General features: G+C 30.0%; 3 protein-coding genes across 8 annotated transcripts; 1 reads left to right on the forward strand and 2 right to left on the reverse strand.

Moving 5' to 3' along the window:
* Positions 1-4766: 4766 nt before the first annotated feature.
* Positions 4767-9736, reverse strand: Pink (WD40 repeat domain-containing protein pink). 2 transcript variants are annotated; one of them, XM_083078864.1, is made up of 6 exons: positions 9559-9733; positions 8962-9072; positions 8542-8775; positions 6257-8253; positions 5486-5603; positions 4767-5070 (listed from the first exon to the last, which is right to left on the reverse strand). In XM_083078864.1, the coding sequence occupies exons 1-6, from the start codon at positions 9658-9660 to the stop codon at positions 4819-4821; spliced, it is 2814 nt and encodes a 937-aa protein (XP_082934990.1). In that variant the 5' UTR covers positions 9661-9733; the 3' UTR covers positions 4767-4818. The 2 variants fall into 2 exon arrangements, with proteins under 2 accessions (XP_082934990.1, XP_082934998.1); XM_083078872.1 differs by lacking the exon at positions 5486-5603 and having other exon boundaries at positions 4902-5070; positions 9559-9736.
* A 1825-nt stretch (positions 9737-11561) lies between these two features.
* Cyp301a1 (Probable cytochrome P450 301a1, mitochondrial) lies at positions 11562-17581 on the forward strand. The gene is made up of 10 exons (XM_083079036.1): positions 11562-11726; positions 12874-13365; positions 13675-13791; positions 13884-13960; positions 14542-14743; positions 15131-15293; positions 15543-15712; positions 15891-15969; positions 16304-16504; positions 16831-17581. The coding sequence occupies exons 1-10, from the start codon at positions 11704-11706 to the stop codon at positions 16936-16938; spliced, it is 1632 nt and encodes a 543-aa protein (XP_082935162.1). The 5' UTR covers positions 11562-11703; the 3' UTR covers positions 16939-17581.
* On the reverse strand, positions 17108-22749 carry LOC145959851 (putative cytochrome P450 49a1). Of its 5 annotated transcripts, none has more exons than XM_083079057.1 (11): positions 21860-22734; positions 21562-21770; positions 20404-20650; positions 20133-20249; positions 19904-19980; positions 19288-19483; positions 18958-19117; positions 18708-18877; positions 18499-18577; positions 18079-18276; positions 17108-17435 (listed from the first exon to the last, which is right to left on the reverse strand). In XM_083079057.1, exons 2-11 carry the CDS (start codon positions 21761-21763, stop codon positions 17328-17330), a joined length of 1554 nt encoding a protein of 517 aa, XP_082935183.1. In that variant the 5' UTR covers positions 21764-21770; positions 21860-22734; the 3' UTR covers positions 17108-17327. The 5 variants fall into 5 exon arrangements, with proteins under 5 accessions (XP_082935183.1, XP_082935196.1, XP_082935174.1 ...); XM_083079070.1 differs by having other exon boundaries at positions 21969-22733; XM_083079048.1 differs by having other exon boundaries at positions 21931-22732.
* Between the last annotated feature and the right edge of the window lie 168 nt (positions 22750-22917).

Consider the following 22917-nt stretch of genomic DNA (forward strand, 5'->3'; position numbering starts at 1 on the left):
AATTATCTCACGAGGCATTATATATAACGCAATTATTCCTATGTAAAACCAACAAATTCTCTTGACTTTTTATGTTGTGAGCTGTAAGACTAAGTTATAAAATGCATGAAGCTTTGGTTATAATCGCATATATTTTCATACAGAATTCAAAATATATATAATCAGTGATTATAATCAATGATATATCATTGATATTAATGACTATGCAAGTAGCATTAAGAAAATCAAAATCATTTAAGATAGTCAAATTGTTCATTTAAAATTATGTAAATTGGTGACGATGTATGTATCACATAAGATATCAACATATGGAACGTGATTCATTATATATATGTATTTCACTTCATTAGTGAAATTAACAATTTGACTATAAACATAAATTTATCGAGTTAAGTTTATCTCTAATAATACATTAATATATCTTGCATAACAGAATCGTCAATCATTTGAAAAGGAAGAATTAAGCTTCTTTGCAAAATGACTTTAAAATGCAAATTGGTAGTATTCTTCCTACGTTCAATCTCTGTACGCATTCCATTTTTAAGGATAAAATATTAAATATTTATCTTTTTTTGCGAATTTACAGGTAGACTTTAAGCTTCAAATAAAATTGTTGAATTAACAAATAATTTCAAAATGCTTGTAAATTCTACAAAAGTAAGAGAGCAGAGAAACACAAACGAAATTTTTTGATAAAGCTTATCTTTTATGCATAATTTAATCGAAAATATTTGTATGGGATATATATATGTATACACACACATGCATATATATATATATATATATATATATATATATATATATATATATATGTATGTATGTATGTATACACACACTATATATATAGACAGACACACACACACACACATATATATATACACACACACATACATACATACATACATATATGTATATATGTGGTTTTTTATCTATGTAATTGAGATTAATACCTTTTGAACAGTATCTTTTTAGTTTTTATGCTCAACTAGTCTTTATGTAATTTTCCAGAAAGATAAAATTTTATTTATTTCTTTTTTTTTCAGAAATGGGAAGAGTGAATAATATTTTAGAACATATATACATTAAATAAGAATATATTTTCAACAGCAAATGTATTCCTTACTTCTATGTTACAAATTACAAAAAAATTGTAAATCACTGTATCATGTAATCTTGATAATCAGAACTCTGCTGGAATTCTTTATTGATTGATATATGGCTAAAGATGAGTGTTTTTAACACATTATGATTTATTACCCATTAGTGCTTGAAAAGGTTCTTTCCTGTAAGATTATTTCTGCATGAGTTACATACACATCCAACATTTTAATTTTATTTATGTCGAAGAATCCGATGCACTTACATGAGGAATGAATCTTTTTTGATTGTTATATAATTAATATAATTAATGTATTCTTAAGTTTTATGATACATTGAATGCATTTTTAAGCTCAAGATTTTTTTTAAATATTTACTCGTAACAAAATTAAAATTTTAAGAAACTGTTCAAGATAAATTGCTCATTCAATATTTGAATGTTGCGAAAATTAATTGTAAAATCTTGGAGTTTACGAAAAAAATTTGTGATTATTTGCGCATCAAATCTTGACATATTTAATAAGAACTGTAGAAATTTTTCAACTGAAGATTGCGCTACACAAAGTGCGATCATATATAATTCTATTCATACGTTTGATATATGTACGATAATATTTGGCATCCTATTTAAATGCCATTAAAGTAAAACACGCTTGCTATTTTCCTAGTTGAATTATCCGAGAACGGCTGCTAATTGTTCTAGTCTGATATTGAATTTTAAAGTGCGATGATTTTTAATAGAATTTTCGCACGAGAGAGAAAGAGAGAGAGAGAAATACATTGCGTTTACTAATATAAATACAGAAAGTCGTTCTCTCATATGCAGTAATATTGCAAAACTTTGACGATTCTTCAATGATACATTATTGTCCTGCAGAAAGGCATCACATAATTATAAAATGTGATGTAAATGTTTTACAAATATCTTTTGAGAAATCGCGCACAATATACATATCAATATTAGAATTGTACATTATGCTGCCATAAAGTGGTTTCCCAAAAATTTGTATTATAATATTTATATTGATAGTTTTATTAATTCAGAATTCTATTGTTGATGTTTTGTGCGTGATTTCGTGTACGAACGCACAGGTATAAAATCGTCCGTATAATTTATTCCTACGCATATTTATCAGTTTTTATTCTCTAGAAATTTTGTGTGTATGTGCTAAGTGCACATTATACAATATCACACCTGAAAAGAGGTGTTCAATCAATTCACAGATTAGAAACCGCAACCATTTCGCCGACGTACTATAAGTCTCGATTGCGATTATTTGTCATGCCTTTGATTTCATGTAGCATTTTATTTGCGTAATAGTAGTCGCTCTCATTTGAGAGAGAAAGAGAATAAACCCGGGAGAAATATATATATGGACGTAATAATGGGTAAGTGTAACACAGAAAAAAAGCAGCTCTACATTTATAGTTATATTTAATTTTAAGCGTATTATTTCGTGCGTATACAAAATATGAACGGGGCACCTTTTTCATGAAAAAATTTAATTCCATTTAATGTCTATCATGATATTCTCTAAAAAGAAAGAAACTACACATTTATTTGTAAAGGATTTAATGTACAATCGTAACTCTCGATTATTTTGCAAATTATATTAACACGTTGCGCACTGTGTATGTATATTGTTAAAATCTTAATGATCGCGTACAATATCATTTTTTTCATAATTCGTTGTACACAAATTATTAAAGTAATATTCGACAAATAATTGTACAATTGAAATTGTCAGAACAATTGTACAACAGAGAGAGCAACGTGTTAAGATCATCTTATAAAGTGCTTCCCTTTTATAATTCGCGATCTCGTTATAATTGTTTATTAACAAAATATTATATCGAGAGAAAATGTATCGATGATATATTTGTTCATATATCTGTATCTCTACATTTTCTCTATCATTACTATTCAGAGTACAGTGCTTTATTTTATGAAAAATCTAATCAATGTAATTAGTGCTCGATTTAATGACAATTGATAATATTTATGAAGTATTAAAAACACTAAGTATTGCGCGATTTCAATCCTCAGCAAATATGGAAGCATAGAACAGTTATATATTCCAAAAAGAATTTGCTTCCAAATTGTATTGTAAAATTTCTCTCTTAGAAATACGTGGAGATATCTCGATGATCTCTTATATCTTGCGATTTATTGTAATCAATTATATCTCTTATTTCTCTCCACGAATCATGCAAAGATAGACACGTTCATTTAACATAAATCGCGCAAGTCATGATACTTTCATGATATCCATTGAAAAAAGCTGAAATATCTATTTATCTACGATTCAGCGTATAATCGATATTTTGCTCAAGTATTCGTAAAATTGAAATTATATATTGTTTCAAGTAAAACATATGAAGAGGTGAATTACTAGAGAGAATTGTGTATAAGCCAGAAATATTTTATCAATATTCATGTTTGTTATAAAATTTTACTGTTTTTTTATAACTATATACAAAATGATTTTATAGACAATGTATGTACAAAGTTAGACTATATAAAAGAGAAACATTTTCTAGTCATATTGTGATAAAAAGTCACAGGAAAGATTTATGCATACTATTACAATTTAAACTGTGATATCGATATACAAGAAATAATCTCGTTAGTAAATATTTTTTTCTTTCTAAAGTTGAATATTTTATATATATCTTTATAATTCCATATATATTTAAAAATAGTAATATATCTGGTGCTATTGCATTACACAATATGTTTATAGAAATAATGATGAAAGTCGTCCAGATTTGTAACTTTTTATACGAAATTTATTTCATATAAGGATACATATTGTAATCAAGTAGATATTTAATCATTTATCTTGAAATCTATCTTAGAAATTTTGCAATATATAAGTTATAGGAGAGGCAATCTATATTACTATGAAACCATAAAATATATTGCAATAATAACGCATGTAGTATTACATGAAAAATCTCACGAATTAATTTAATTAATTATGAACGATTAGGATCTTAAGCTTTAGCTTAAAAAATAATAACAAATTCAAAGTATTGAGCACGTTAAAGATTAGTTGCAAACTTTTTATATGTATAATAGATAAATATACGAAATTTACACGTTATATGCGTGTAATTATAATAAATATTTCAATAACGTCGCGAATAAGGTAAGTGATAAGACAAATAATGTAATATTAATGTAAATGTATATAGATGTACGTCTGTCCTTTCCCTAATTTCTCGCAAAAGTTTAATAAGCGGCGTCAGGAATCACGCGAGGAAATTTTATTTTGTATACTGTACACACATATATATATCTAACAACTCTGTACACAAGAAACTATAATCATTTATCGCAATTGTGATCAATAGCTTTATCTTATTGCAATTAAAAAATTTTAATAATGAATACGAAAGAGCCGATGATTTTAAAAGATGCGCTCTATCGAGATGATACAATAGCATTTGTATCATAGCGATTTTGTTCTTATAATTAATTTAAGAGATTTGATTGTGAGAACTCTGTTCAATTTCCAACTGTGATAACTGAATGTACTAAGATAATAAATCCAAGTATATTTGCGAGAGAAAGAGAATAATTCTTATATAAATTTACAAACGATAGACAACAATTAAAATATACATATATGAAGAGAGATTTAATTTAAGAGACATGTACAATGTCGATGTAACTCTTTTTTTATTTCTCGTATTAACTTGTATTTACAATATTTGCTAATGAAGATTACATCTAGTGAGCTTTCTCTCTATCATACAATTTACATGGTAGGCATGGCCGCAGCGAAAAATCGCAATTCCACTATTACCCAGTAAAATTGGCGTCTGTAAAGATAATGTGCAACATGGACACGTCGATGATTTAGCTTGATGACGCATACCCCAATGATGGGCACCTGTCCCAAACACGTTTTTATTTATCGGTCGCCTTAAATCTTTTTCAAGGGATTTCGCCAAATGATCGCGCATCTGTAACAATGAAAATTTATTATTTCTTGGTCACATTTTCTCGTGAGTTCCTTAAGCTGCTTAAGAATACAAAGTGTATCACATAACTTCGATTATTAATTATTTACTGTTGTAAAATAATTGAAATTTTTAGAATTATTAAATTAAAAAAATTCATAACCATCTGAAAAGTACATAAAATTATTATTATATAATTAATATTTTTTTATTAGTAGCTTTTTAAAGTTTTTAAAGGATTTTTAAGATAATTTTTAAGATGAGAGATCGAATTATGTGGTTCACTCTGTATATCCAGATTATACAAAAGCTTAAAAGATGTTTATATTTTCAAGATAATTCTTAAATAGTTTTTAGATTTTCATCTTTTGTCTACATTTTATTATTTTCACGATAGAAATAGAGTAATAAGATTTACCTGTGGCGAACACATTGTACCGAATTCGGATGATAATTGATTAGTTTTACTGAAATCGATCGACTTCTTCAGACCACGATGATGCAGTATTTTTGTAAATACAATAGACTGGAATATACTATAATAAAACATCATATAATAATATTAGTATTAGTATTTAGGTGTTACGTTTATAGTTAAAATTAATTTATTTTATTTTTTACATGTGCATTTTACAGGGTACTTTTGACCTAAGTGCACATTATTTCAGTTAAATAATTAAAGCAACATTAAAAATGATTTAAGTCATGTATTATTCGCCTTATACATGTAAAATCTATTTTCAAAAAGTGTCTTTATTTTATTTATTTATATTATATGTTCACTTTTTAAAAAAATTATTATCAGGTCAAAAACACACTGTGAAATTTTATGTGATATGTTATTATTATGTTCTAAATTCTTTTACAGGACAGACAAAAAAGTAATAGTCTTACTATATCAAATATTATTAATGACAAATCTGAGTTCTATTATTAATAAAAAAGTATTATATCTAGCTGGAGATCATTACAAATTAAAGATCATACATTTATTGATAACAATAAAATTGATGATAACGAAATAATTTTTCATATAATATGCAAAACATTTGTTATTTGTTATTGTTTTCTATTACTAATTTTAAAAAATTTGTTAAGATATTGGTCTTAGGATCGGATTATTTTTTCACATTCTGCAAATAATATAGACAAATATAGCGTTTCTCAATATTTAGAGATTGCTCAATACCTTCTGTCGAAAGTAACATTCGGCATCATACTTTCTAACTTAATCAGGAACGCTGTCGCCTCGTCTGGTCCTTCTCTCTTCATGATTTCTCCGGCAATACCACTCCAATCTATGAGTATGTTGTAATCGGGTTTCTCAGTCAAAGGCATTGCGCAAAACAGGCAAGTACCTTTCTCGATCTCGTCCAGACACGTGCTGATACAATTCCATTGTTGCTCGTTTAATGCCGGCAGAAGGAATGACAACACGACCTTGTCCCTTGTCTGAAGGCACTGTCTTAATACGTCGTCCAGCGTATTACGTCGCTCGATGCGAACGGCCAGGTATTCGCGCCACATGTAAGGTACCTGGTCGCAGATATTATTACATTCTTTCAACAGATCGACATCCACATATCTCTTGATCAAGGACTTGCCAATCGTTAGGAATTTCGGCTCCACTGTCTTATCCATCGGATAGGGATAACCACAGCTACATCTGGCATAGGCTGATGCGTTGATCTGAATAAAGGCCCGCGCGAATTGTCGCACAATTAAATCGTTGCTGATGGAGTGGAGCAACTGAACGGAAGCATTTTCCAAAAACGTATTATAATAGTGCAATTCGGCAGCGCGAGTAATTTCGTAAATGAAACTTTGAAGTCCAGATGAATTTTTATAGGACTCCTTAATAGTTCGCATCAGCTTGTCCGTCTCTAAAACGATCTCTTCGATTTCTTTTTCCGACATACTAGGTCTGACGCTATTTGCCAAATCGTAAATCGGTTGTAAGTCGGATTGGATCTTATGCATTATACTTTGTTGTGGATCGTGAAGATTTTCACGATTATCGTCTTTAATATTTCCCAACACTTCTTCGTCTAGATCAAGTACATCCGCTGAAGTTGTTTCAAGTGTATCTTCTCGTGCAAGATTTTCGTCCCGATCCTTCCCGGACATTATTTGCATTTCGGACGAATCTTCGCTAGATGTTTCAGGAGATTGCAGCGCGGACATTGTTTCACAGCCGTATGTTCTTCTATTCGTGAATCCTTCGTTTTCAGAATGCACGACTACAATTCCAGAATCCAGTTTAGCTGGTTTATTATTACTATTGGTTTGCAAAAATGTTATTAATGGTCGCAGCAATAACAGCGCTTCTTCATCTCGCGATATTTGCGGCAGATCTTCCATCTCAAACAGCTCGACGATTTCCTTAGAATCAACGGCTTTTAATAATAGCGATTTATATACAAAGCATGCGTTTAGACATTCGCTGTACCGTTCGTGACGATATAATCGCAATATCAAGCTATCGAGCGACGATAACGCTAGACAATGAAACTCGCTATCACAGGTCATCAGATAGATTCGATCATCCACGACCGCAGTCATGGCGATGTTTATGTACTCGTTGCTCCACAGTGACACGGACGCGCTAATAGGATCAATAATATACACGCCACTATTTGTGTAGGAAAATAAATATCTGCGCGCGATCACGAGCAAATGTGAAAAGTTAATGGATTGCGGTGGCCACTCGCGCTCCGTTTCTTCCTTCTGACTAGATTCTAAAGTGCCAGCTAATCGAAAAATCGGTATCGGAGGAATGGCCAGAGCCTCCTTAAACTGATGCGTTTTCACAACAATCCCATCAGCCGATACTTCCCACAATCTTGAGCCGGGTCGAGCACAAAAAATCTTCGCGTGATTTTCCTCACCCAGAATGTTGCTGTCGTTATTGGAAATCAAATTGAACGCACTACGCGTATCGTTGATGTTCCTCTCCTCCTTTTGCAGATTTAAAGCAGTGTTCTCATGTATCTTATAGAAGCACGCGCCGAACTCGCCATTCCGCGGTTTGTTGCCTATTTGTTTATATTGCTCTTGCACTGTATCACAGATATAACAGCGCGCCAATGTAGAGACTAGGAGCAAAGGGGAGAAGAAATTTAATTGCACGATGCTAGAATCCAAGTTCATCAGTATGCAGGTCGGTGTTTGAAACATTCCATTGACCTGAATTGTAAAAAAAAGTAAAAGTACATATAATGTATTAATTGATGTAAATATATAAATGTAAATATATGTAATACATAAAAATTGAATATATTTTATAACAATAATATAAATTATATTACATGTTATAAATAGATAGCTATTATGTTGCATGTTTTGTATATAAAATTTTACTTTATATTTATACATTTTATACTTGTATTACTTTATATTATTATATGTTAAAATATTTATATTGAGATTGAAAACCTTTTAATGTGTTTTATTTCTTATGAGTTATATACTTACCCCAAATCTAGATAATACCATGACAGAAACTCTGCCAATTGTATCTCCTACATATATATCGGTGCTATTATTATTCCAACAAAGACATGTGATTTGTTCATACATATGTTCCATAGATATAGCTATCAATTGAGGAGTAGATTTCAGAGACATTACACAGACTGTACCACGAGTTGTTGCTAATGCTACAGTCTTTTCGTCAGGTGATATCGCTACACGTGAAACCACACCCTCCTAGTAAAACACAAGAATTAATTATTGATACAATATTTAATTAACATTACAGCGTAATGATATATTTATAATCAATAAATTTTAATAATTGACTTTAATTACAATTACTCTAAATTATATCATATATATTAAAGAAAACAAAATATAAAATTTTATTTAATAAATTAGAATCAAATTGTTATTTACCGATAAGGGTATTATTTGCAAAAATGAACATGGTTCTCTGGAGAACACGTAAACACTGCCACTGGTCGAACCCAATATAATGTAACTTGATGAAGCGTCGAAACATGTGTACTGTAATTAATTTATACTAGTATTACATATACCTATAATATTAGTCAATAATATAATGTGATACTGATAAAATATTGGAAAAAAATGCAGATTTGCTAATTTCATTTTACTCATTATTAACAGAGAAAGTAATTTTTATATCACTATAATTATGTAATAATACTATAAATATATACAATAAGATATAAGCAAAAAAGCAATGCAAAAGAGAGATAAATGTATTTTTGTTCGCATATGTATAAAAAAATATAAGTCTAGAAAGTCGGCTTATTAAAAAAAAAATACTGAAACTGAATAAAAATATAATATTGTACAATTATTTTTATCGTCTTCTCTTGATGAGAGATAAATTTTTGACGCAAATTGAGCGAAATTTTTGACATCCGTTTGACAGATGCATTGTATACTACGCCTACTAATAATCTAGCTTAACCTTGCATTACCTTGACGCATTACACGCAAAGAAAAACCATCATAGCATTGTACCTTTATTCGTTGCGTCGAGTTGATCGGTCTGTACAAAATCGAATTGATTTCCTCACATTCTGACAGGACGTAAGGAAAGTCCGGTGCAGCGGGATACATCATCCAGCATCTTCTACAACTTGAAGACGCGCGCAATCATCTGCGAATGCAACTGGCAATACAGGACTGTATTCGCTTGCATTGTCGCCACGGATAGGGTGCGTTCAAAAATCCTACTTCTAGGAATAATATTGAATTAACCAATCACAGGACAAAAAGTTTTTGCTCCCTTTGTTCTGATTGGTCAATTAAAGGCTACTTTACTCTACGAGTGAGTCCAAAATAGAGCATAAGGAACTCCTAAAGAATTCGTAGAACATATAAAAGAGAAAGAGGGAGAGAGAAAAACTTTTAATATGGTACGTATATGTCTTATTGATTATATAGATTAAGAGAAAGAGAAAAATTTTAAATATGGTACGTATAGTGTTTTATTGATTATATATATAAAAACATTACAAAGCGCGTGCTATGCATGCGCCAATTGTTTTCACTATGTAATATAATAATATGAGGAAAAAAAAATATATATATATATATATATATATGTATAATTATTACATAATTTTATGTGATTATATATGGACAACTTTATCTTTTTTCTTCAAACTTAATTAAAAAAAAAAACTAATGTCATAGGTATTCTTTATCCTCATATATTGCTTTATCTCTAAATATTTGCGCATCATAACTATCGAAAAATAAAAAAATAAACTTTATTTCAATACTATTTGATATTTTTGTTAAAAAGAAATCATATCCACAATACGACTTTAATAATCTGCATATATACATAAAAGGAAAGCACAAGCATTAAACATGTCCCGATAAACTTATGTAAATACATGTAACATAATCTTGTTTTAAATAAAAAATTATATCAATTATAATTATAGAAATCTTAATAATATTTATATAAATTAATAATTAATTATGCAATAATTATAAATTAATTACACATATAAATAATATAATAAATAAAGTAGCTCATCTCATATTTAATATTAAATATATAATATTATAATCTCTCTTCTTGTTTCTCTCTATTTCTCCATTATTATATGTTAATTATACATCATCCGCTATTGTCTTCATCTTTTCTTATTTATCACCGTACAATCTTAATTATGTAAAGTCTTTAAACGTTGATAAATAAGTAACTTTTTCCTCTTATAACGATATTATTATTAATTTTGTTCTTGAAAAGATTAAAAGAACTGTAGATATCTGTTGATTATAGATAATTATAAGATTTGCAAGACTAATTTTATAGTTTTACAATTATAAATTAGGTGAATTAAAGATACGAACACATACATATAACTTCGAATTATAAATAATACACTTATAATATATTTTTTTGATCAAATTCCAATTAATTTAATCAACGCAAAATCAATTGACATAATAGAATATCTGCAGCAAAATTTCCAATATATTTCCAATATATTTTTAATCTAATTCATCGCTTTTTAATCAAATCTTTCTTTCCATCCAAACAATCAAAAAAGATATATGATTAATATATAATTCTATATTAATTAATGAAATAATATTAACAAAATACACAGGTATATCTATAAATTTATGATGTTTTTATATTTCTCGTAAGAAATTTTCAATATTATACATTTTTATTTTATAATCAAGCTCACATTGAAAATGTATACAATATCATAATATTTATATTCAATGTATAAATTGACCAAATTGATGAGTACAATATGGCAAAAGGGGATGATAGGATCCTTTTCTCTTTAAGCTTTAACAATTTTATTTTGATGAAGAAGGTGTAAAATGAAAAGTAAAAAAGGACTACACACATACATACACAAAAAATAGATCGCGCGTTAAGCCAGATTTATTCAAGATTCGGGTCAGTTTATGGAGGAAGGGAGCAATTTCATCAATGGGAGGGGATATTCCCGCCGCGTTAGATCGCAACCTTCTTCCTTGCTTGAAGCGCGCATCGTTTTCAGTAATGGTGTATCCATGAAGCGCGTTAGTATTGACAATCCCTTATTCACCCTGCAAGTGTATATGTGAGTGTGAAAAATCCGTCAAATCAAATTGCATTTCGGTCTTTGTGAAAAGCGAATTTCGACAATGCTATCCTTTGGCATTACAAGGTAAAGCTTATAAAATAAAATTACGAGGGTTGATTGTGTACATAATTGCGGTATATAATATTGTTTCTATAATTAAAACGTAATACAATACTTCGTAGAAATTGTGCTGATATTGAAACGGAGTTGAAAAGCCATTTTCCTTTCTCGAGCAAAGTGATTTCAATGCGCGAGAGGAATGCCTTTCGCGGAAGAGCGACTTTCCACAATTTTCTAACATTAATTATGTTTCACGCCGTAAACTACTCGCATACAGAGATCTGATACTTTAGTGAAATTGATAGATAATTTAAAAAAAAGAAAAATTAATTCTAAAATTTTAAATTCTCTTTCTCTTCGAATTTATTACGGAATAATTCATAATATTAGATGAATATTTTGTTTGATAAAATAATAAAGAATTTTTTTGCATTGTTTAATTTTTATATATTTATATATATATATATATTTATTTATATATTTATTTATATATTTATTTATGTTTCTAACGCGTGCTAGCATTTCAAATTTCATTTCAAATTGCATTTTAAATTTCTGGATATTGAATGACTTTGAATCAAATCTTATTCAATATTTAAAATAAATTGCTTGAATTTCTACAGGAAGAAACAAGGAAAAATACAAAAAAAATAATTTGGAATATTTGTGCGAGAGTAGCATATTCAATTATCGTACTGAATTACAAAATCTGTGTACCAGACTGGCATATTTAATCGATTGTATACCACAATTTAAGTTATAAAATTTTTAGAATCCTTCAATTATTCTGATTAATACGTATATATATTTTTATTCTCTGTCTTTCATCATAAGATATTTAAATATCCCTTCTCAAAGTATAGTATACATTAAAATAAAAAATATTAACATACAAATATTAAGATATCAAAGGCTATAAGAGCCAAACGCGGGTGATCGTGCGACAATTTCACAGAAAAATAATTTTTCTGTGAAACTAATATTTGTGCACAGGGCACGGATTTATCTTGGTTAAACCAAGTAAAATATTAACTTTTGTAAAATATTTTTTTCAATACTTCACAGTAATTATTATATTTTTTAATTTTTTGCTTTACGATGATATCTCTTGATAATCATTGTGCGATTTAATTTTGAAAAGGAAAATATTAATGAGCAATCGGTTTTTCAGAATAAAATCGCCTTTACGAATCTCCGGGACGCGATGCCGCGTATTACATCCCCGTGAATTATCACATCAGAGGATCGTCCTTCGAAGACATTTTTGCAACAGCACGATCGCATCTGAGTGTCCTCATGCATCATCGTCCCAGGCGATATTTGCATCCCTGTCACACATCAAATCGTACGATGAAGTACCAGGCCCACGACCGATACCATTCCTAGGTAATGCTTGGAGGCTGCTGCCACTGATCGGTCAGTATCAGATCTCGGATGTTGCAAAGATCTCGCAAATGTTTTACGAGGAGTATGGCAAAATTGTACGACTGAGCGGTCTAATTGGTCGTCCCGATTTGCTATTCGTTTACGACGCCGACGAGATCGAGAAAGTGTACCGGCAGGAGGGCCCGACACCCTTCAGGCCCGCCATGCCCTGTCTGGTGCACTATAAAAGCGTCGTGCGCAATGATTTCTTCGGTGACCTGCCTGGAGTCGTAGGCGTGTAGGTAGAACGATAATGATTTAATAATTTTGTCACTTTCGATTTTTGAAATGGGCCTTGTCCTCAATTTTAAGAATCAGTCTTTTTTATTTTAAATATCAGTCTTAGATTTACATATATTATAATTTATAATATACATATAATTTATTTACATATATTATAATTATATAATATATATATAATTTTATAATATATATAGAAGTCTGTAGTCATAATCTTAATGAAATATCGAGAAAAGGTTTTTGTTTGCAGCCCTTTTCTGCTCGTTTATTTTGAACTTATTGTACGCTAATTGTTTTTTCTCATTAGACACGGCGAGCAATGGAAAGAGTTCCGTACGCGCGTCCAAAAACCTGTTCTCCAGCCGCAAACTATAAGAAAATATATAACGCCAATCGAAATAGTCACGGGGGATTTCATAAGAAGGTGAGAGAGAGTGGGAAATGAAATACATTTATTGGCGACTATACGAATACTATTTTTAATCTATTGAAATATCTCCGCATTCTGCATTGCAGAATCGAAGAAATTCAAGGAGATGATGGCGAAGTGCCCGGTGATTTCGACAATGAAATACATAAATGGGCTCTCGAATGTTAGTTCTTATCTTATGTAAAGTATTGATTGCTTACAATTTTATGGCACGTATTGCATGACAAGACATTTTGCACTGATAATGGGCTGTAAAATTATAATTATATTTTTTATTCACACACTACACATTTCTTATACAATTTTCTTTACGATATTCTGATACTGTATTTTTATTTTTCAAGATATGTATATATATATATATATATATATATATATATATATATATATATATATACATATCTTGAAAAATAAAAATACAGTATCAGAATATCGTAAAGAAAATTGTATAAGAAATATATACATATATATACATAATATATACATAAATATATATACATATATATATATATATATGTATATATATATATATGTATAGTCACAAAATGATTAGATTTCTAATGTTTCGGATTTATGAGAGAATATCCAGTCTATCAATGGGAAGAATAATCTATCTAAAAGTCTATCTCTTTCTCTTTCTTTCTTACTGGGGAAAGCCCGAGTTTCTCGAGAGCGCATTCCTGAATACAGCGACGCTCACGATGGCACTCGCTACGTACTATGAATTATACATCTGTTGTGCAGGTATAGGTCGTGTGGCACTTGACGTTAGACTCGGATGTTTAGGCGAGGCATTGTCTCCAGATTCTGAACCGCAAAAAATAATCGACGCTGCCAAGTTTGCGTTAAGAAACGTGGCCGCACTTGAGCTTAAGGCTCCGTACTGGAGATACGTCCCGACGCCCTTATGGAGCCGTTACGTGCGCAATATGAATTACTTCATCGAGTAAGGAGAGCCCTATACAAATAATTGGCAGCGAGATTCATTCTAGAAAGTTACGCAAATGTCCAATCTCTCTAAGGTTTCTCGAATCAGTTTTTCACGCGATCGCGTTAGATCTAATTGTAAGTCTTTTTATGTTTGCGAGACATATTCTTTATTTAGAATTTAGATATGTGAAAGCGAATTCTTTTCTACCCTTTTCAGAACTTCTCAAGTCAATAATGGCACGCACGAGTCTTGGAAGAAATAAAAAGTTGCACAAGAAATAATTGAGAATTAAAATAAAGACTCATTTGCCATTACATATAAAAAAAATTTCTTGCAATTTAATTTAATTTACTTTTGACGAATGATAATAATTTTTGTGATAATGATAATGTTCTGTTTTAGGATATGCATGAAGTACATTGACGCCGCGATGGTCAGGCTTAAAAATAAAAAAGCCATGGACGAGAGCGATTTGTCGCTAGTGGAACGAATTTTAGCTAAGGAGACGGACCCTAAGCTAGCTTATATCTTTGCTCTTGATTTGATATTAGTCGGCATTGACACGGCAAGTAACGCAATGTTACAAATTATAATTACATTAATTATACATTATTATTACAGTAATTATAATTACATTAAAATCACTATAATTATGATGATGGCAGAGTTATTATAAATTAAACGCAGCATGGTTAGAAATAAAACATATTTCTTTTGATTATAAATTATTAGAAATTAGATGTGTACAGGTATAAAAAATATTTAAATAAAATATATTACACACATAAATAAATTCATATATAATAAATTGCAGATATCAATGGCGGTGTGTTCAATATTATATCAATTGGCAATTAGACCGGAAGAGCAGGAGAAGATACACCAGGAGCTGCTGCAGATATTGCCGGATCCTTCCGTTTCTCTTACAACGAATCATTTGGATCAAGCGATTTATATGAAAGCATTCATCCGCGAAGTATTTAGGTAATACTAAACGGTATTTATTAACATTGTTTAGTATTACTTTGATAATAATTCAAATTTTTTTTGTTAAGTGACTGACTTAATTTTTTCGCGCGTCGATGATAATGATTCAGTTACGTTTTAAAAAAATATTAAAAAGAGTGAGAAATGAAAAGATTTCAGAACGTGGCTGTTGCAGGGTGTACTCCACTGTTATTGGAAACGGCAGAACATTGCAGAACGACACTGTTATTTGCGGCTATAAAATTCCTAAAGGAGTATGTCACATTTCTCTTTTTAACATTTTTCTATCGCTCATCTATATAATATATTCATCTGTATAAGATCATCGCTATTTTATCATGCACGATATGTAATTCTCTGCAAATCGAAATTCTGCATTTGCATTAAAATAAAATGCTTTTTCATTGATATTATTTTCCTTTTAATAATATCTTTATGAATAAAACTTTTCGAGAAACACATTTGGGGTCCTTAAGTGTTTAATAAAATAATAATAAAATAATAATAATAATAATAAAATAAAATAAATACATTATTCAAATTAAATAATTTTATATCTATATATATATATATAAATTGTAACTTTAGGTTCAAGTTGTGTTTCCCACACTTGTCACCGGTAACATGGAGGAGTATGTCACAGACTCGAAAACATTCAAGCCTGCGAGATGGCTCAAGGATGACAATAAGAAATTGCATCCGTTTGCGTCGTTACCATACGGTTACGGAGCACGAATGTGCTTGGGTAGACGATTCGCGGACCTCGAGATGCAAGTTCTACTAACAAAGGTATACTTTACGTTGTTTTCTTATTTGATAAACGTGCATACTTTTAACCTGTTGGCCTTGTGTTCTTAAAGTCATATTACAACTTGTTTTTCAACTTGAACAATCTCACATATTCTTTCCATCTAATCTAAATTTAATGTGCAATTTTCATCATTTAATAATGAATTTTATACAATTAAATATTTTTAAAGTTGATTTTTCAAATTTTTCAAATTTTATTTATATATTAAATTAATTATGTTTTAAAAATTTAATTTTACGTAATTCAAAAAATCAAGCATCAACAATTTAAAATAACAATGTTCATAACGATATTATTTTTGCAGCTCCTGAGATCATTTAAATTGGAATACCATCACGAGCCGCTAAAATATAAGGTCACCTTCATGTATGCGCCAGATGGGGAACTCAAATTTAAAATAATAAAAAGATAGTGCTTAAGTCTTGTAATCTCCCGATATGATAATGTAAGATAGATTTAAAACAAAAAAATAGGACATAAAATATCTCGAAATTTGCATATTAATATTAATAAAAATCTATAAATATTATATTACATGAAATGCATATTACATTACAGAGGTAGGATGGTATTTAAATGGTATGTAAATGGTATGTAAATTTCAAGATTTGTATTTGTTGTCAGAGAATGCACAATGTCGGATTACATTAACAATTTCTTTCTGGAATTATTTCTTTGTGTGTAAAATGCATTTTAGAAATTTCTTCGTATATACTGGTGATACATAGTAATTACATATATTTATGAAACAAAGTTTATAAAAATGTCAATATTTTTAACTACTTAATCTTCCACAAAAATCTATCTTTCGATAAATCTCAACTTTAACGGTCCTTTCGGGGTGTACATTGGATTGACGTAATATTCCAATTTTTCATAGTGATATTCCACTTTATAACATTGCAAAATCTGAAATAAAGAGAAAAATATATTTTTTCAATAATATAAAAAATTCAACAATATAATAAAAATTAACGGTTATATTCTTGAAATAAAATGTTTTGCGGGACAAACTATATACATATAAATATGATAATAAAAATTATCTTCCTTAACTACCGTAAAATTACATACTCTTGCGTAATACATGTTCATTTTTACGGCGCTAAAACATAATTAGTAAAATTACGTTATGTTGTAACGTTCTTGCGACATATCAAACAATTTTCATGTAATTATTCTCGCTCTGCGTAATACTGTCATCGTAAGTATAAAAAAAATAATCATACACAGTATACAATTAAAGAAATATTTATATAAGATAAGATAAAATTAATTTCCACCATTTAAAATTGATAGAAATAATAATTAATTCGTGTGTTGCAATTTTTCATCATTAATTATATAAGAAAAAATTAATTTCAAATTTATACATATATCAGGGAATCTATCGATAAAATCATTAAAATCATATTGTAATATATACTCTACATGTTCCCAAACTTAGATCGGTACTAGGAAAGTAAGCCGTTGACCTAAATTAGTGAAAGCGCACGAAGCCTTTTTTCGCAGCGACTTGGCGTACCTTCGACAATCAGAGATCATTTCTCACCTTGCTAATAACAATAATCATTTCGAGCTCGGCAAATCGTCGCCCAAGACACATGCGCCTGCCATAACCGAAAGGAAGAGATGCGAATCTGTGATGGACTTCATCTTCACGCAACCATCGTTCCGGAAGAAACTCATGACAGCGCGGAAAGTATTTCTCCATGTTGCTAATGACATAGTGTTGAAATACCACATGCACCTGAGAACAATTAACATTCACAAAAAATTTGTATCTGTTTTCTCCTATTATCTGTGATTGCAAAATTGTTTTAATTACAACTGAAAGATTTAAATAACTTTAAAATCTCAAATAATTTGATTATATATAATTAATATTCGATTTCGTATTGTCTCATTAACAGATAATTGTATTGCACTACATTCTGTCAAATTTAAATTTAAAATTATCTTCTCTTCTTACTCCTTTCGGCACGTGATAGCCGCCAATTATAGTATCCGAAGTTGTACTTCGCCCGTTGCCTATGACAGTTGGGTACATTCTAATTAAAAATGAAAGACATAAATCACGATGTGATGATACTTATGATTGAGGGAATATGAGTTGCAGTATTAATTTTATTGCGAAACGAGAGATCTTTAAGAAAGCATATCTATTTAATCTCAACGAACCTTAGAGTTTCTTTAATGCACGCTCTTAAGTATTTTAAATTATCAATATTTATCGCTTCGAGAGGTACGTCTGTTTGCGGTAGGACATTGCAGATTTCTTCATACGCTAACATTTGTTTTTCTGGATGTAACGCTAACTGATAAAGCACCGAGGCCACTGAAGTTGAAGTCTATAAATAATTCCAGAATTGAAAACTCATATGTGAATTATTTGAATATAGAAAATTATAAAGTATGGCAAAATATTTACCGTATCAACGCCAACCAAGAATAAATCTAAAGCGAGAATAGAAGCTATTTTTGTATCACCCTCGAGAGCTAGAACTCTTTCCAAAAGAGACAATTCTTTATCCGAATCCATGTTGTTCTGGGCTCTCGATAAAGCGGCAGCTGTATATTTCGATATTGTACTAAAATATATAACAAGATAGTTTATATAAATAATGGAAAAATAAATATATGTATTTTTTATATTATTTATATTACATTAATTTATATATTTTATCTTTAAAACAATAATCGATATAATTAAGAATTTCCTTGAAAGAAAAGATTACATATCTCGCTTATTATTTTTTACCTCACAATAGTGTCCAAAGCATCAATATATTGTTGCCACGTGGGTGTATTGAAGATTTTCCAAAAAGGTATCTTTAATTCGAGCACCGGCACGTTTTTGAAAAACGTGATCAATGCATCTATGAGTCTTTGCGTTTCCGCATCCGCATCGTCGTCTAAGCAACCTAAACGCACGTCCAACGCGACTCGTGCAATTGCTAACAACAAAATTATTTATTACATTTATTTATATTGCACTTTTTTGCACATATATTAAATATCTTATATAAATCAATCTTTGTTGTTTAATAAAAAATTATTAAATTATTAAATTAGGTAAAAAAATTATTAAATTACTCCAAAGATTAATATCGATTCTTTTTAAAGACATGCAAAAGAATAATTTTTAAAAAATGCAGAAAGAGTGAATTTATATAGATACATCTTTAATGAATTACATTTGATCTTGATAATTAAAATTCTTTTATACAATTCAAAGATACCATCTTCACAAAATTTTCTTTTCAAATCCTTCAGAGAAAGAGAAACCTTTTCATACACAAATTCTTCGAATGATTCAATATTTATGCGAGAGTCATGAAAAATTCTTGAAATCTTGTCTATCTCGTTGCACTTACATTCTAAGGACCACTTGTGCATCTCGTTGAGAAAGTCATTAGGTACCTCGTGTTTCCTATCTCGTATTCTTGCTATTCTACGAAAAGAAGGTGAGGATGAATAGTTTTCTGATGACATAAATAAGATTAAGCAAATGCGTCCGCAAATAAACAGCTAGCGTTAAACAAGATGGCTCGAGAAAATAAAACATTGTTTAGAATGGCATTTGAAGCAACAAAATCGGCGAACCTGCGAAGGAATGCCTCGCTTGCTTCCTCGATCGCGCCGATATACATTCTCGCGGTTCGCGGCTGCAGCATCACTTGCTGAACCTTGCTCCGGAATTTGTACCAGCTGTCACCGTGACTGTAACATGTAGAAAGAAAAGGAGAATTAAAATCAAGATATTATAATAGAGTGTGATCATCATTTCTCCATCTATCGAATGAAAAACTTCAAGTGTTTCTTCTCGAGTATTGGAATGATGTCAAGTATAAAATTGAAATCTAATATAGCTTACACGGCAATGACACCGGGGTTGTCTTGAAAAAAATCTTTTCGCAATACATGTTTGTAATAATCGAGCGATGGCATTGAAGGTCGATGAGGCATTTTTTCCTCTCGTCGAAAGATGCGCTCGATTTCATTCGCATCGTACACAAATACCATATCCGGTCTGCCCAAGAGTCCTTCTATTTTCACGATGTCCCCATACTGATCATGCAATTTCTTTGACAATTTGTCTACTGTCCGTATATCGAAATTTCCTGAAAATGATTTTTTAATTAAATTTTCTGATTCAAGAGTATTAATTTTTTATCTTGATTTTATACCTTTTATTCTAAAAATCTTAACAGCGTATTATTAATTGCAAGCGACAACTATTTTATCACAGACACATCAGCTTGCGCAAGTTTAATTAATAAACATAGAAAAATTATTTTCATTTTGTAGAAATTTTTTTCTCGTAATTATGTAAATATTATACAAATAATGAGTGTGTCTATATACGCATGAGAGAGTTTTTTAATATTTGATTTTTATTATTTGTACACTTAAAATTTCAAATTAAAATGTTTGCCAATTAAATATGTTCATTATGCGAAGTCAATCATATTTACAAAGATTCATAGAGCTATCGATTCTATTAATATTTCGCAAGTAAATCAATATTTACAGATCTCAGAATTTACTAAAATGGAGAGCAAATCAGTTCATTAAAATGTAAATATTAATTAAACTTAAAAATAATCTTGTCTCTTCGTTGATTAAATATGTATTAAATATGTAATTATATGAAAAGAAAGAAAACTTATGGTCAAAATAGGAATCCTGGCGAAAATAAATAACGGAGCGTAAGTCGAATGTAAGGAAAGAGTCACAGTAGTGTAAACGAAGCTTATAGGAGGCGTAAATTGAAACAACGAAACGTAAACGAAGTGTTAACGCTTCATTTACGTTTCGTTGTTTCAATTTACGCCTCCTAGAAGCTTCGTTTACACTTCTGTTACTCTTTCCTTACATTCGACTTACGCTCCGATATTTATTTTCGCCAGGGAAAGATTAAAAAGATGAATAGATTATAAGATCAACAGTGTAATAAACTCTGTAGCAAGAATAGCCGGAAATGTGACTTGCTATTTGCTTGGAAAAAATTACTCAATTAACTCAATTATACCTATGTAAGGCAGAAATCGCCAGGTGTTACCCAACAAAGGGATTGGCTTAGGTCCTGGAATGTCCGAGTATGAGCGATGTGATAATAAATCTTGTTCCCCAACATTCACGGCTAATGTATCTAATGTTACTCTGTCACTCTTCATTTCAAATCTGACGAATCGTCGTAACAATTCCTTCGTGTATTGTCTCAATGTAGCCATTTGTAAACTATGTAATAAAAATATAATTTCATCTTTATAAAATATCTATTTTCGCCTAAACTAATATTTGTTGCATACAATCAAAACTCTAATTACTATACTATCTACTTTAGCTGGTCAAAGTTATCCGAGTTCAAAAGAAATATTTTATTTTACTAAAATTTTACTTTTTATCTTTTACTAAAATTTTGCAGCCACACTAAACTCCGTAAGTAGAATGCTGGCAGTATGTCGGCAGACTGGCAGCAGATATGATCAAAACATGTCAGCAGACTGACATCAACTGCGTCCTCATTCAGCTTATATTCTCCCGACAAAATCTGTTAACATAATTAGACAGCAGATTGGCGGAAGAAATCGAGTAGAGTTTGTTGACATAACTTGCTGGCAGATTGACAACAAAAATCAAGCAAAGCTTTCCAATAAAATCTATCTACAAAATAACAGCAGGAATTGAATAGTATTTGTTGTATGATTGTATGATAGTTAATTAGAAAATTGCATGCGATGTACAAAGGAAAGTTATTTACATCTAAACACATTCTTTGTATGACACTCTCATATTTAGACAAAGAATGCATGTGAAATTTACATGCAAATTTAGCGCAATAGAAAAGCGATTCTCTAAGCATGGTGATTGTAATAGGTGACACAACAGTATGATATAATGCCACAATCTTTATGCGGAAATGTCTCCGAATCATTGTTGGAATATCTCCAAGTGTAGAAAGCGCTAAATTTTTCATGTATTTTCATAAAAGTGAATAGATAATCATTCAATTAAAACTAGACATATATAGGGAAAGAAACATAATTAAGATAAAAAGTACAACACTTTGAATACCTAAATTCATCGAAAATAAACTGTACTTTCTAAAACTTCTGCACGTATTTTGTATTTGTGCATGCATTAATTTTAATATCCCCTTAACTATCAAGAGATAAACATTTATAAACTTGTATAATATGGATAACATACGATTGCCATTCATGTATGTACATATATAAATGACTATAAAATATTTTTAGGGAGAGAGGAATTATATGCATGAAACAATAATATTATCGGAGATGTACTAATTGTTAGAGAATTTATTTCTTTTTTTAATTTAGACTAAAATTAATTTTACAAAAAGCTTATGAAACAAATTTTG

The sequence above is a fragment of the Camponotus vicinus genome, unplaced genomic scaffold (assembly GCF_025532165.1).
Source record: "Camponotus vicinus isolate PSW18456_S1 unplaced genomic scaffold, iyCamVici1.0 SCAF_1, whole genome shotgun sequence".
Classification (NCBI taxonomy): Eukaryota; Metazoa; Arthropoda; class Insecta; order Hymenoptera; family Formicidae; genus Camponotus; species Camponotus vicinus.

Excerpts from the sequence above, each read along its gene's own strand:
- LOC145959851 (XM_083079057.1), bottom strand. The coding sequence starts at position 21,763 with ATGGCTACATTGAGACAATACACGAAGGAATTGTTACGACGATTCGTC. Across the intron at positions 19,981-20,132 it reads AGCGAGGCATTCCTTCGCAG|AATAGCAAGAATACGAGATA; the intron begins GTTCGCCGATTT and ends TTCTTTTCGTAG. Across the intron at positions 17,436-18,078 it reads TGATTATTGTTATTAGCAAG|ATTTTGCAATGTTATAAAGT; the intron begins GTGAGAAATGAT and ends TCTTTATTTCAG.
- Cyp301a1 (XM_083079036.1), top strand. The coding sequence starts at position 11,704 with ATGCTATCCTTTGGCATTACAAG. Across the intron at positions 15,970-16,303 it reads GCTATAAAATTCCTAAAGGA|GTTCAAGTTGTGTTTCCCAC; the intron begins GTATGTCACATT and ends TTGTAACTTTAG. Across the intron at positions 16,505-16,830 it reads TGCAAGTTCTACTAACAAAG|CTCCTGAGATCATTTAAATT; the intron begins GTATACTTTACG and ends TTATTTTTGCAG.
- Pink (XM_083078864.1), bottom strand. The coding sequence starts at position 9,660 with ATGATGTATCCCGCTGCACCGGACTTTCCTTACGTCCTGTCAGAATGT. Across the intron at positions 5,604-6,256 it reads AATGTTACTTTCGACAGAAG|TATATTCCAGTCTATTGTAT; the intron begins GTATTGAGCAAT and ends GTTTTATTATAG. Across the intron at positions 5,071-5,485 it reads GTACAATGTGTTCGCCACAG|ATGCGCGATCATTTGGCGAA; the intron begins GTAAATCTTATT and ends TCATTGTTACAG.